Consider the following 13055-nt stretch of genomic DNA (forward strand, 5'->3'; position numbering starts at 1 on the left):
ATTTTACCTCCGAAGAGAGTGAGGAGGGCTTTTTAAAAGTCTTTGGAGCCGCTGGAGGAGAAGATGGAGGAACAGCTGGATTTCCTCTCAGACATTACGCCTTTTGATAGTCCTTCCCTCTCCTTTACACCTCGGTGAGGAGATTCGCCAGGACTATGCCCTTCAGACCTATGAGAGGTCTTTTTTAAGGCCTTACCAGGACGTTCATCAGAATGCAAAGGAGAAGCTCTACCCTTTTTACAGACCTTCTGGAAGATGTAGCAGAGGATGCCTCATCACTGTCACTGGAGACTGGTTCCTTCCTTGACTTGAGCTTCTGGAGACAGGTCAAAAGGCGCCCCTCACGGTCTCGCAGAGTCTTCGTAGAAAATGTGCGGTATATTTTAGTCTGCTGCCTTATGGTCTGGGTACTGACAGTTAATGCAGTCTTTGTGCTTGTCCTCCAAATTTAACCTCTTTTTAGCACAAGTTGCACAGGCTTTAAAGAGTGCTTTCTTCTCCTTATCAGCCATCTTGGCACGAAGTCCAAGCAGGTTTTGAAGAATAAACTGGTGAAAAATTGTAGAAGTAAGATTAACAGGAAACAACTAAGCAGAGCTCAGCGGAGACTCCCTTGCACAACGTGCGGTAGAAAATCTGAGGCTCTCAGCTTCTCTCAGGAGGGTTTTAAGAGGTGAGGCTGATCTGATTGGTTGTTCACTTTATTTGGTCTCTTTTACAAAAAGAGGTGAATATGTTGCAAAACTAGAATGGGTCTAGGCCTAGTTTCAGTTTTGGTAATGGTTTCTATTGCTATTTTATGTATACTGGGGACCCCCATTCCGACAGGGAATGATACAAGCATGGGAATCTATGAAAGTTCCCATACTGGAGTAAGTATCAGTACACAAAACAAAAACAGAAACCTTGTGCCATGCTACATGACACCAGAACATTAGCAGGCACACTTTGCAGTCCTTAGCTCAAAGTGACGTACGTTCACGTGTAAATAATAGGTTGTTCGCTTCTTCTTGGTGGATACAGAGGAAACATTAACTGGAGAAAGATTGAGTGGTCCTCAATGATGCTCGAGGTGATAATGGAAAGCTGACAAAAGAAAAGAAAGAAAGCATCCTTGCAATTAAACACAAATACTTTCCCTGTGTTTGAAGGGGAAAATAAACCAAGTAAAAGCACTACCTTTTCTCATTTCATATGGATTTATTTAAAAAATACTTTTATCAACCAACCAACATGTCTAACAAATGTTTGGAGAGGACAATGTTACGATTGTCAACTACTTTTATAGTTTTCACATGAGCAATTTACTAAAGTCAGAGCGTATAAAGAAATCTGTAAAAGTCTGTAAGTATGCCTAATAGAAGGAAAGGTTAAAATGCCTCTGTTTTGGTTTGCTGGCTACTTAAACAGCATGTCTGAGGAAAAAAAAAAAAAAGCCTGAACGCAGATATAGCAATACATTCGTATAACATAATGTGTTAAACAAACCAGTCCCCAGAGCACCAAAACAGATCAACTGCAAAAACAAGCATACAGTTAAAAAAATAAATACAAAAGTAACATTTTCAACTTTCTACCAATGAAGTAGCAAAATTACTCCGGCCTTCAACCATAATTTGCCGATCGGGACTTATCTTTTTTGAACAAAAGAAAAGTACTTAGGATTATCGCTTAAAGCAGTTTTAGAGCTATTATTGTACAAGCAGGTAGAGCTGTATGAAAAAATTACATGAAATGATCAATAGTGAGATCAAGTATCACTGTGCAAATGACGTAAAATGTTCCTCTGTCAAACGAGTGAAAAGCAGAGCTTTCTACAGCAGGTCAAGACGGTTTGGGGTGTGTACACTTAACAGGTCTATACTTCCTGGTCTCATTCCCTTCTCAGTGCAGACTGGCTGGATGCCTAGTGAACAAGTTTCAACCATTTAATGTGCAAGCTACCATTTTCCTTTGGGAATTGTAAGTGCCCTAATGAAATATATCCAAGTGGACCATATCCTAGATGCACTTCTGCTAGGTCATGTTCATGTCATTGGGTAGACCTAAAGCAAACCTATTATAGATTGAATAGAAAAGAGACCAGATCTGCGACTAGCTTTGAGGTAAGCAATATAATTGTTGTTGTTCTCCAATAAGGCCGTTACAAAAACACTCTGATGATACACCGAGTCCAGGCTCTCAAGTTGAAAGATACTTTACATTAGTTCATTTTTGCTGTATCTACAGGCTGCTTGCAAGAGCTCCGAGTGGCAAATGGATAAACCTTTTGTTGCTATCTTCTGATGAAGGTATATAAAAAAGTGGTCAAAACTAGGCTGGGATACGGCCTCTACTTTATGTACAATAATTTAAATTGCCTGTATATATATTTTATTTCACCTAAAAAATTATTTTGTGATCAAAGTCCTTCATGCATTTCTGGAGGAAGTTCTGGATTAAGTTGATGGTTGAATGTCGCTCCTGTCTGGGAAAGTAAGTCACCCATCTTCTGGTGTGCAATCTATCAATGCCTATGGTACATGGTTTTAGTTCTAGATTTTTAATTTTTTTATGGTATCAAGTCTCTTTTTCAACAACTCTCCAGCTTCCTGCAGCGTTTGCTGGTAACTGCTCCTGACCTTTCCTTGTGCAGTCCTTGTAAACAACTTCTCTTCCTGGAAAAAAAGAGTAAGAACAATCAGCATCATCAAATCCACAAAACCATCTCAATAGGTATGCGCTTTGGGCATTGCCAAGTTGTTTTGAGTCACTGTCACTTGCTAGCACATGAAAAGTGCCCACCCTGAATTCGATGGGCACAGCAGTGCATGACAGGATTTGAATCATGTATATCTACCCCTCTTCACTAAACTTAGAATTCTGGAGATCAAAAACCTTTTAATGAACGAGTTACTTACCTTCGGTAACGATGTATCTGGTAGAGACACAGTCTAGCCGCAGATTCCTTAACTTAAAATATCCCCAGGCGTCAGACTGGATCCTGGAAATTTTCCGCAGCAGCACCTCTGTGCGTTGGAGGGGGGGGGGGGGGGGGGGGGGGGGGGGGTGCGGCCCCGCATGGCTCCGCCCTGACATCGTCCACGGACGTGACGTCAGTGGAGCATATATGCCTCCCCCGGCGCGCTGTCCGTTTTTTTCGGAGAGACTTCTCCGCGCCACAACGCGGAGCCACCACCAAAAACTGTGAGAATATGGGAACAGTGTGCGTAAAAGGTAGAAAATGCAAAGGAAAGCGACTGGTGATAAACAGCACCATAAAGCACAGTGCCAGGCACCGTATACTGAAAACTAGCAAAGGGAAAAAACACAGTACCGCTGTGAGGAACAATCCTCGAAAAGCGACGACAAACCTCCCCCGGAGGGAGAAGAGGATGTGAGAAAAAACATTGCTGCAGACGACAGAAGTCTGCAACCTGAAAAGGTAACTGTGAAGGACACAAGTCTGGAACCCATGAGCAAAGACAATCCCTCACAAGACGGCACTAGGCAGGGATGCCATATCCCGAGTTGAGATCCAGTAGACAGGGGTATAGCCAATGGATTTAAGCCACCCAATCAGTAGGGAGGTAGGAGACCCCAAAGCGATTAAGAAGCGGAGAGATGGGAGGGGGGGGGGGGGAGAGGAGGAAATCCCCCACTGGATAACCCAGGGCGTAGGGATGTAAAGGGGCACCAGACACATGAGCATACCGTCCCATTACAAGAACGGGCGAAATGGAGCAAGCAAAACAGAATGAATTATTCTGTGTAGGAGCGAAGGGAAAGATGTCACACTGCAGAAAGATAAAGCCACCCAGAGGGAGGCAAATGTAGGAAGCCCAACCTGAAAAGGTCCTCGCAGAGCGGGGAGGACAGGCGGGCATTAAGGAATCTGCGGCTAGACTGTCTCTACCAGATACATCGTTACCGAAGGTAAGTAACTCGTTCATCTGATAGACACATCTAGCCGCAGATTCCTTAACTTAGAATAGATACCAAAGCCGTACCCATAGAGGAGGCGGGCCTGCGACTGTACCCCATCAAGTTCCTGAGGGAACGTACCTATGAGCAGTTGACGAAATACAGTGGGGCTGCAAGCTAGCGCAGACACACCAGACTCATGAAGCTCCAAAAAGAGCGGTATCAATGGGAGGCAGGGTACCGCAAGCCATCCAAGACTGCAGGAAAACCCGGTATGTATACTGGGTTGAGAGAAGAAAGCATAAAGCTAGAATTCCGGAGCGGAAGTTAGAGGTGTTGGCTTCGCCAAGATGAGAATGAATGGGCCTGCAGAGTCCGATGTGTTGACTGACCTAAAAGTCAGAGAGACGACAAACTGGTATGACAGTGAGCACATACCGGGTCAGTACATACAACAGTGAAAATAAGCGTCCTAGAACCTAAACCGGCTAAAAGAAGTGGGATAGCATTGGTAGGACACCGACCAATGGTCCTAAAGTGCCGTTAGTCAGGAACACAGTATACTCCAGCACGCAGTCGCCCCTTCGCCAGACAGGAGAGGGGGCCTACGGCAACCATTAGAAGTTCCCCCACATAACTACAGGAATAATAAGATTTATGTGGGAGACCGGAACATAACCATACCTTGAAGGTAAAACCAAGCTAGGTATAGGACAAAATCCATCTGTAGGGCAGTTTGAGCAGCCACAGAGGGAAAGGAGACATTACCGGTGGAGCTGGCCTGCGCGAAGACACACCGCAGGAAGGGATGGGATTATGCGAGTTTGCCGTGTGAGGAACATAGGGTAAGAAAAAAACGGCGTAAAAGGACACTGAACTTGATGAAAGACATGGGTATGTGAAAGAACCCACAGTCATATGGAAGCAAAAGTAGTCTGGGCAATATGTAGAGCCGGAAGCGACAACAGCTACCCTCCCGGGAGGAGCCAAGCTGCTCCAGGAGACAAAAGAAGAGGAGGAGCTAGACAGGAAAGTGGGAACATTTAGGACTATCCAAATGGCCCAGAGACCCAAGAAGCAAGTATCCTGAAGAGAACACTCTGTAGAGAGTGTTACAGCAGGAACCCAATGCAGAAATGTGGAAACCACCTAAGCAGAATACCTTTGGAAAACACTCCTGTTTACAAAGTGCTAAAAAATGGTGTGCAGAAAACTGCACAGCACAATGCCCATGGGGCAAAGATTCCCAGTGTAAGAGGATGAAACCCAGACAGGGCTGAAGTACGCATAAGTAATACCCAACCCAAAAGTGAAGGGTAGGACAAGCATCGCAGAAGCGGGATAAAGAACACAAACACCCTATAAAGCGAAGCACACCAGGGTGCCGACTTCATCCCAGCGCGAACAATACAGGGCGTCAGTAGAGAAAGAACTGTGCCTGGACGGAACCAAACAAGGCTCCCAGAGGACAGCGGCTGGTAAAAGGAAAACCAGCCACAGCCTGAAAGTAGTATGGGGAGCCGAAGACCACAACTTTGAAGCGTCATACAACAACACCTACGTGCACATGCGGGACGCATACTGCAGAAAAAAAAAGACAGGATGATATAAAAGATCCCCTGTGAACAATACTCCCTAGGAGTGTACGCTATGAAATACCCAACATAGGGAAAGTCTTAACCTCAACAAGGGCCCTCTACTGGACCAACAGAGGCAAATAGGGTGGCACATCTGCCCAGACCATTTGGGTATTGCGTCATGAACCCAAAGTCACAAATAAGGAAGGCAAACTTACCAATTAAGGAAAGCAAGATAAAGTCACAGATAATGTGACAAACAGGCTCACAAAGCCAAGAAAACGTGGTCGTTAAGGCCAGGGAATCATGGGAGACCAGACAGAAGGTGGGACAATTAAAAAGGGGTCTACACCAGTGAATGGCAGAACACGTAGAGCATCCCGAACATTGTTGGGGAACCGGCTATCCAGCAGCCACGCATGGCGGCACAAAGCAACGGACCGTAGCATTGCTCTACTAACAGAATGAGTAGCGTCTAGGGCAGAACGAATGGAGTATAGTGCCAATCCACGGCCATCAAGAAGAAGACGCTGCAAATCTGCCCTGGGTGCTTCCGGGAGATGAGGAAGAATGAACTTGACCAAATTCTAAAGTGCAAAGGAAGTACGTGCGAACACGCAAAAAGCGTTTAAGGCACGAATGGCAGCACTGGTGGAGAGAAAAAAAATATATATGTTGCGTCCACAGGTCTTTAGCCACCAAGCTTTTCTAGTGGGAGGGAGCAACTGTAAAGCGAGAGAAGGTTGTAAGGCGAAACCTGCCTGAACAACCAGACCCTGAGCTCTAGGGCGCATAGACAAGCAGACTGGATCGTCCCGGGCAGGACGGTGCCGGCGAGCAATTGGCTCTATCAACAAGGTCACCAGAGGAGGGTTGCGCCCAGGCCCCAAGCATGATATCAAATAAAAAGCCACCAAAGGGCATCAATGGCTCCACGTCCACAAGCTCCATATTGAGGAGATCCAGTAACGGATCAGTAGTAAGGGAAACCCTAGTGGTTTGCAAGCGGTGAATGTCTGCGGCCCTGCGAATAGGAAAGGCTGCACTAGCCTCCGCTTCCATCCTGGTTGGTGACAACAATCCGTCATTAGGGGACGGTTGAAGGCTAACCCGTCCACCAGAGAGCAAGAGTGGAATAGCCTGTGGTTGGTACAAGGGCCAGGGAACACTAGGCACCTGTATCAGGGGACTCACAACCGATGCTTGGTTTGGTGAACCCGTTGTGAGCCGGTCCTTTTGGAGTTGACCCTCTTGTAACAAGGGAACCGCTAAAGGAGACTCGAGGTGGGTGCCAACAGACGGAGACTCTACCTCCACCGAAGGGGGAGCTACTGGGTGTGGTTTGGAGCTCCTGCAGTACAGGCTCCGTGGGCTCCAGCGGTGTGGAGCCCGGCACTGCAGCAGACGTTGGCGCAGGGCTTGTCGGCTCCAGCGGCGTAGTGTCTGGGGCTGCATCCGATGTCAGCCCAGAAAGCCGCACGGGGCTATGCGTTGACTGGACGGGCGGCCTGGACAGATGACCGGGATGGCCCTCCGGGCAGTGCTCCATTGGCGTCGTATCGACTCCGGGGTTGGAGTCGACGCACACAGCCGGTGCCGAGGACGTATCCGCCGGTGAAGATCGGACAGGAGTGCTTCCTCTTCTGTGGGACCCGTAGGCGCACCAGGGAGAGGGGGTAACCTAAAGAAAGATTGGAGTGCTTTAGAGTAGGCCTCCATTTGGGATCTAGTCGCCACGACACCTGGGAAGGGTGGGTGTGGGGGAGACGACTGGTGGGTGCCAGTGCCGGGCAAGGACCGAGCTGCAGGCCCCAGCGACACGCTGACCAGAGGATGTCCTCCGCAACTTGCGCGTATGTTCACCTGCCTCCGAACGACATACGCAGGAACGACCCCCGTGATTGAGGCCGAACCGGAGGGGAAGATAGATGGCGGGAAGGGGCAGGACTGGACAGCCAGGCGGCCAGCAGCTTCATACGACGCTCCCGAAGGGACTTAGGTGTCGTCTGTTGACAGGCTTCACACTCCTCTGAGTCGTGGTGCTCGCCCAGGCACCATATACAAATCACGTGTGGATCCGTGACATATCTGTCGCTTGCAGGTCTCACACGCCTGAAAGCCCAAAGGCATCGCACATTGTTCCCGGACGCCAAAGATGTCAAGAAGGCCAAAAAACAGGCCAAGGAACTGCTGGTTTTCCAGGATCCGCATCGGGACGCGGAAAAAGAAAAAACTGACATCAGCACGCCTGGGGAGGCATATATGGCTTCACTGACATCACGTCAGTGGACGACGTCAGGGCGGAGCCATAGGGCGCCACCCCCCGACGTGCAGAGGTGCTGCTGCGGAACATTTTAGGGATCCAGTCTGGCGCCTGGGGATATTCTAAGTTAAGGAATCTGAGACTAGATGTCTCTATCAGATGCCGCATGTTAAGGATAATGCCTGGCTGACATATTCTAAGCATTTGACAGAGGGTGCTTGCACGCATTAATACCGTGAATTAAGTAGTGTGACCTTTATGAGATACAATATTACAGAAGGTATTTTTGTCTGCTGAATGGGTTAATCAGTAGTCTACACTACACTGTAAAGTAATTAAATTTCTACTAAAAAGTGGACAGTATTCCTTTGGGTGTTGCCAGGACAATACATACACAAAAAAATAAACCTTTCTTGTGAATGTAAAGGCTGTTTGTGGTATCAAAACAAGGCTCTAAACTGAGCAGTATCTCAAACTAAGGACACAATCCTGCAATAAAGTGGAAAAAACAAACTGGACTAAAAACATTATCCCGTCTACCCCCCAAAAAAATCTTAATGGCTCAACTTTTTCCACAGCAACGTTGTGTTGGTTGCATTTTAAAAGATCTGACAGAGCAGACAAAGGTGGCTTAGACTGGCTACAAGAGGTGCCATCATACACTTTCTTTCACCTGCCTTTCAGGGATGGCAAAGGTGAAATGCAGAATAGATCATTTAGAATTATAGAGGTCACTATGACTACCTACACAACACACTGACAACCCACATTTTACTGTTCTATAAAATACAACATGTCTTTTTATGGTAGTACAAATGAAGAATTTTGATGTAAAAGATCATAACCTGAAGATTAAAGAAAACTATGTATGGATTACGTATTTGTATAGCACGAACGTGAATTGCTTCAGTTCTGAATGGTTGACAAAAATATCTGGTCACTGAAAAGCCACTTCTCCCTTAACACCTAGCTGTAATAGAAATCTTTATTTTGAAACAACGGAATAAATGCCATTTCAGTCAGAAATTGTCAATGGTGGTATATTAAGCTATTGAAAGGATTTTTTTTTTTACTTAAGTTTATCTGTAGGGAGTGGCCTGCAGAGGTTACTACCATTAAGACCTAAGAGGAACAACTAATTGATGCAATATGAACAAGCGAGGTTGTGACCGATTTCTTGGTTGTGGCATCTGTACAGGGTGAGCCCAGCCAAGAAGAACAGAATCTCTGTAAAAGAGGTGAACAGGCACTTTATTGTAATGTAGAATTCTCTGCATCTGTAGTATGTCGCAAACCTAGCAAGGTATTTTTTTAGCAATACTTTTTTTCGAAACACAAAATTAAGGAAATCTACTATGTATGCATCCAGAAACTACAGTTATTGTCATCATGGGCATTTGACTACTTATGCAGCACGCCATGTGAAAGGGCCATACAATGGAAAATATTAAAGAAATATGTTTTTTAAGTCAGGGGAATGGAGAAAAAAAAGCAATCCACCAGAGTACAGGACATTCTCTATGGATTCAACTCTTGATTATGTAGCTTCTGAAAAAGTTCTAAGAAAAAAACTGGTGCTTAAGCATGCCCAAGTCCGCATTAAGAGGAGCCATTGTGTCATGAGTTGGAGCAATGATACCTTATTTTCAGGTCCTAAGGGTGGAGAGGTAAAGTCACCTATATCTTTGCGGCAGAGTATTGCGGTTGTGGATAGCTACCGTTGCTGGGTAAGGAAGTTGTTCTCACAGGCGAGATTCGTCATATGTTCACACTCTAAAGGAGAACGACAAACAGTACACAATAGAAAGGGACGATATGGGCAAACAGCTCTTCAAGTAAAAACATTGCTCCAGACTGTCCAGCTGGTTCTCAGCCTCCTCTACATCAAGAAAAAAGTATACAAAGTGTAAGACAAACCAGATTATACCTCTGCATACTTCCATTCATGCCAAGCATATCAGGAAGATCACGGTAGTGGGCTTGCCTCTAGTGGAGCAAATGGAGTTGTCGTATGGGATGCACTGACAGGCACATTTAAATGCTTTATCCCATTCATATCGAATGTCATGCTCCCGATGCCATCCTTGTGATTTCTCCAACTAATATTACCCCTTGTACACGGGCAGCCCACTTTCTCATGGAATTCTCCTGGAATCAAACCAGGCTGTGGAACCACAATCTCCTGTTCTACATTGTGTTGAAAGGGTCTACATAAAAGCTTAATTCTGACCTTTTTAAAAGCTTAGTTTACCTTCTCTAGGCCTCTTCTCCTATTGCTCCAGCGCAATGTAAATTATTTATTAACTTGAATTCCTTGATGTTGGGCTGGACGAAACAGAACTTGCCCACAACTAGAATAAATGACACTACGTATGGTAGGCACAGTCATAAGCACAGCTATCTTTTGTTCTCTTTTGCTCCACTGCATGATCAAGTACAGCGACACGTTCCTAGAACACTATATGGACTGCATTAAAAAACTCCTGGATAGCATAACTAGTGCAATTATCTAGTTACTCTCCAAGCCACATCCATTTATGAAGAAACTTAATTAATAATTTGATCGGATGAATTTACTTAGTCACCCCCAAGAAAGAGTCTTACTGCCACAACGAAAACACCCCTTCCCCACCCTTTTTTAACCTCTTCACCTGATCATGCTTTCTTCTCCTGTTATCTTCTCACTGTGGACCTCCTTACACTTGCCACCTCAGTTTGTCCTCCACTTTTATGGTTCAATTCTTTTTATTGGCATTTCAAAAGAAATGAACAGCGCCAACATCGGCTTTCCTGGTGAATTTAAAGACCATTAAGCGACGCAAACATGTTTATACTAATGTAAATTCAGCAAACAATCCCCAACCCAACCTAGCCCTCCCTCACTCTCTCCCTCCCATCCACCCCTCACCTCCACAGTGAAGTACATTTTATAACATAACCGCATTGGACTTGCTTAAGAAATGTCGGTTTATGGCTACAGGGCCGTCTGTGCAGAAGGTGGAGAAATCTAGGGCATGTTAGTTCCAGATAGTCTTGTGAAAGTAGGGACAGGTAAGGGCGCCATAAGTCTCTGAATGAGGCTTCCTGCCCGGCCAGTGTTAGCGTGATCTTTTTGGTGCATATGCGGGAAATTGCGGCAGTTGGGTGTCAAGATGAGTGTCTATGTCATCAAGTACCTGCAACCAGTACTGGAGGAGTTGCGGACAGTCCCATAAGATGTGCACCTGTGTCCCACTGCCTTGCCAGCAATCCGCGCTCTGTGTTGGGTTGACCCTATGGAGTCTTGCTGGGGTGTAGTACCAGTACGTGGCCACTTTCGTGAGCTTTTTGGTGAGAGCAACGGTGCTGGCTGTATGTCTAGCTCAGTGGTATATCCCCTCCGAATCTTTGGCTCCCAGTGATCACCCTCCGCCTAATCACACTCTCAGACGAGCTCACAGACCTGATGGAACACCTTCACTTCAAGATACTAGCCAGCCTACCTCCACCCTCCGAGGAACCCTCATCTACCAACCCTCTGAAACCTGCGGACGTTTCGCCAACTCCATCACAGACATCTCCCTGCATGCCATCGCGACCACCAACTACACCCTACTGAGAGACCTCAACTTCCACCTCGACAACCAACTGGACCCCAGCACCTTCAGAACACCCACCATCCACAGACACCAGCACCTGCTCCCATGAAGAAACTGGACCAGAATCACCGACGACCAGCTAACCTCACTCAGCAACTCCACCCCAACCATCGTGGAAAACGACGACCCCAACACCGCAGCCAAAAACCTGCACAGATGGATCTCCGACAGCGCCAACACCAACACCATAGCCTCCCCTCAAGAAAAACAACACCCATGCTAAGAAAGCTAGATGGTTCACCACCGAACTTCGAGAGTCCAGACGCACTTGCTGCCGCCTCGAAAAGGCCTGGAGGAACAGCAAATCCACAGAAGCCCACAACAACTTCAGAGCCGCCACCAACGCCCACCACCAACTCCTCAGAAAAATGAGGAAAAATGCGATTGAAGACAGAATCTCCACTCATGCACACAACAGCAAAGAACTCTTCAACATCACGGAGTTCGCCCAACCCACCAGCGAGTCCACTGACATCCCTCCCTCACAAGACCTCTGCGACAAACTCAGCACCTTTTTCCACCACAAAATCAAGAGCATCTACAACAACTTCGACGAAGACAACCAACACACTGAACCCTCACCAACCACCTCAGACACCCTGAAGCCAGCGATCGACAACTGGACAGCCCTCACCACCGAAGACACACTGAAGACGATGAAGTCAATCCACTCAGGGGCCGCCACGGACCCCTGCCCCACCACATTTTCAACAGAGCCGCCGACACCATCGCACCCATGCTCTGCCACACTATCAACCACTCCCTGGCAACCGCCTTGTTCCCGGACTGGAAACACGTCGAGATAAACCCCCTCCTGAAGAAACCCTCAGAGAACCCCATCGACTTCAAAAACTACACACCCATCTCCCTGCTCCCGTTCCCAGTGAAAGTCAACGAGAAAGCCATCAACAGCCAACTCGCTACATTCATCGAAGAGCACAACATCCTCGACTCCTCCCAATCCGGCTTCAGAAAAAACCACACTATGGAAACCACCCTCCTCGCCACAACAGACGACATCCGTACCTTACTGGACAAAGGAGAAACAGCAGCCCTCATCCTCCTCCACCTCAGCGGCGTTCGACACAGTCTCTCACCGCACCCTAATACGCAGACTCCACAACGCAGGAATCCAAGACAAGGCCCTCGACTGGATTCGCTCCTTCCTCTCTGGCAGAACTCAGTGGGTCAGACTCCCCACTTTCCTCTCGGACCCTACACCTACCAAGTCCCCCAGGGGTCCTACCTCAGCACTACGCTCTTCAAAATACATGGCTCCGCTCGCCCCCATCATCAGAACCTACGGACTCAACATTGTGTCATACGCAGATGACACCCAACTCATCCTCTCCCTATCCAACGAACCCAACACCACCAGATAACTTTCGAGGAGGTATGGAAGCCGTCGCCAAATGGATCAAAAACAGCTGCCTACAACTAAACACCAACAAAACAGCCCAAACCCCGACGCCTGGAATGACACCTAGTGGCCCCCTGCCCTCGGAAACCCCGGCCACCCCCACCGACCACAAACGCAACCTGGAAATCATCCTGGACTCAGAGCTCAAAATGGACCGCCAGATCAACTCAGTCTCGTCCTCCTGCTTCCACACCCTCGTCTCCTACGCAAGACCTTCAAATGGATCCCCCTCGAACACAGAAAGACAGTCAGTC

General features: G+C 47.2%; 1 protein-coding gene across 1 annotated transcript in view; it reads right to left on the bottom strand.

The window, feature by feature from the left end:
- Nucleotides 1-1180: 1180 nt before the first annotated feature.
- NAA25 (N-alpha-acetyltransferase 25, NatB auxiliary subunit) overlaps nt 1181-13055 on the bottom strand; it is a 792299-nt gene continuing 780424 nt past the window's right edge. Inside the window, exon 24 of the mRNA XM_085636118.1 lies at nt 1181-2657. Within this exon, the coding sequence (XP_085492244.1) occupies nt 2535-2657 (123 nt within the window). The 3' untranslated portion in view covers nt 1181-2534. The remainder of the gene's footprint in view (nt 2658-13055) is intronic.

The sequence above is a fragment of the Triturus cristatus genome, chromosome 11 (assembly GCF_964204655.1).
Source record: "Triturus cristatus chromosome 11, aTriCri1.1, whole genome shotgun sequence".
Taxonomy (NCBI): domain Eukaryota; kingdom Metazoa; phylum Chordata; class Amphibia; order Caudata; family Salamandridae; genus Triturus; species Triturus cristatus.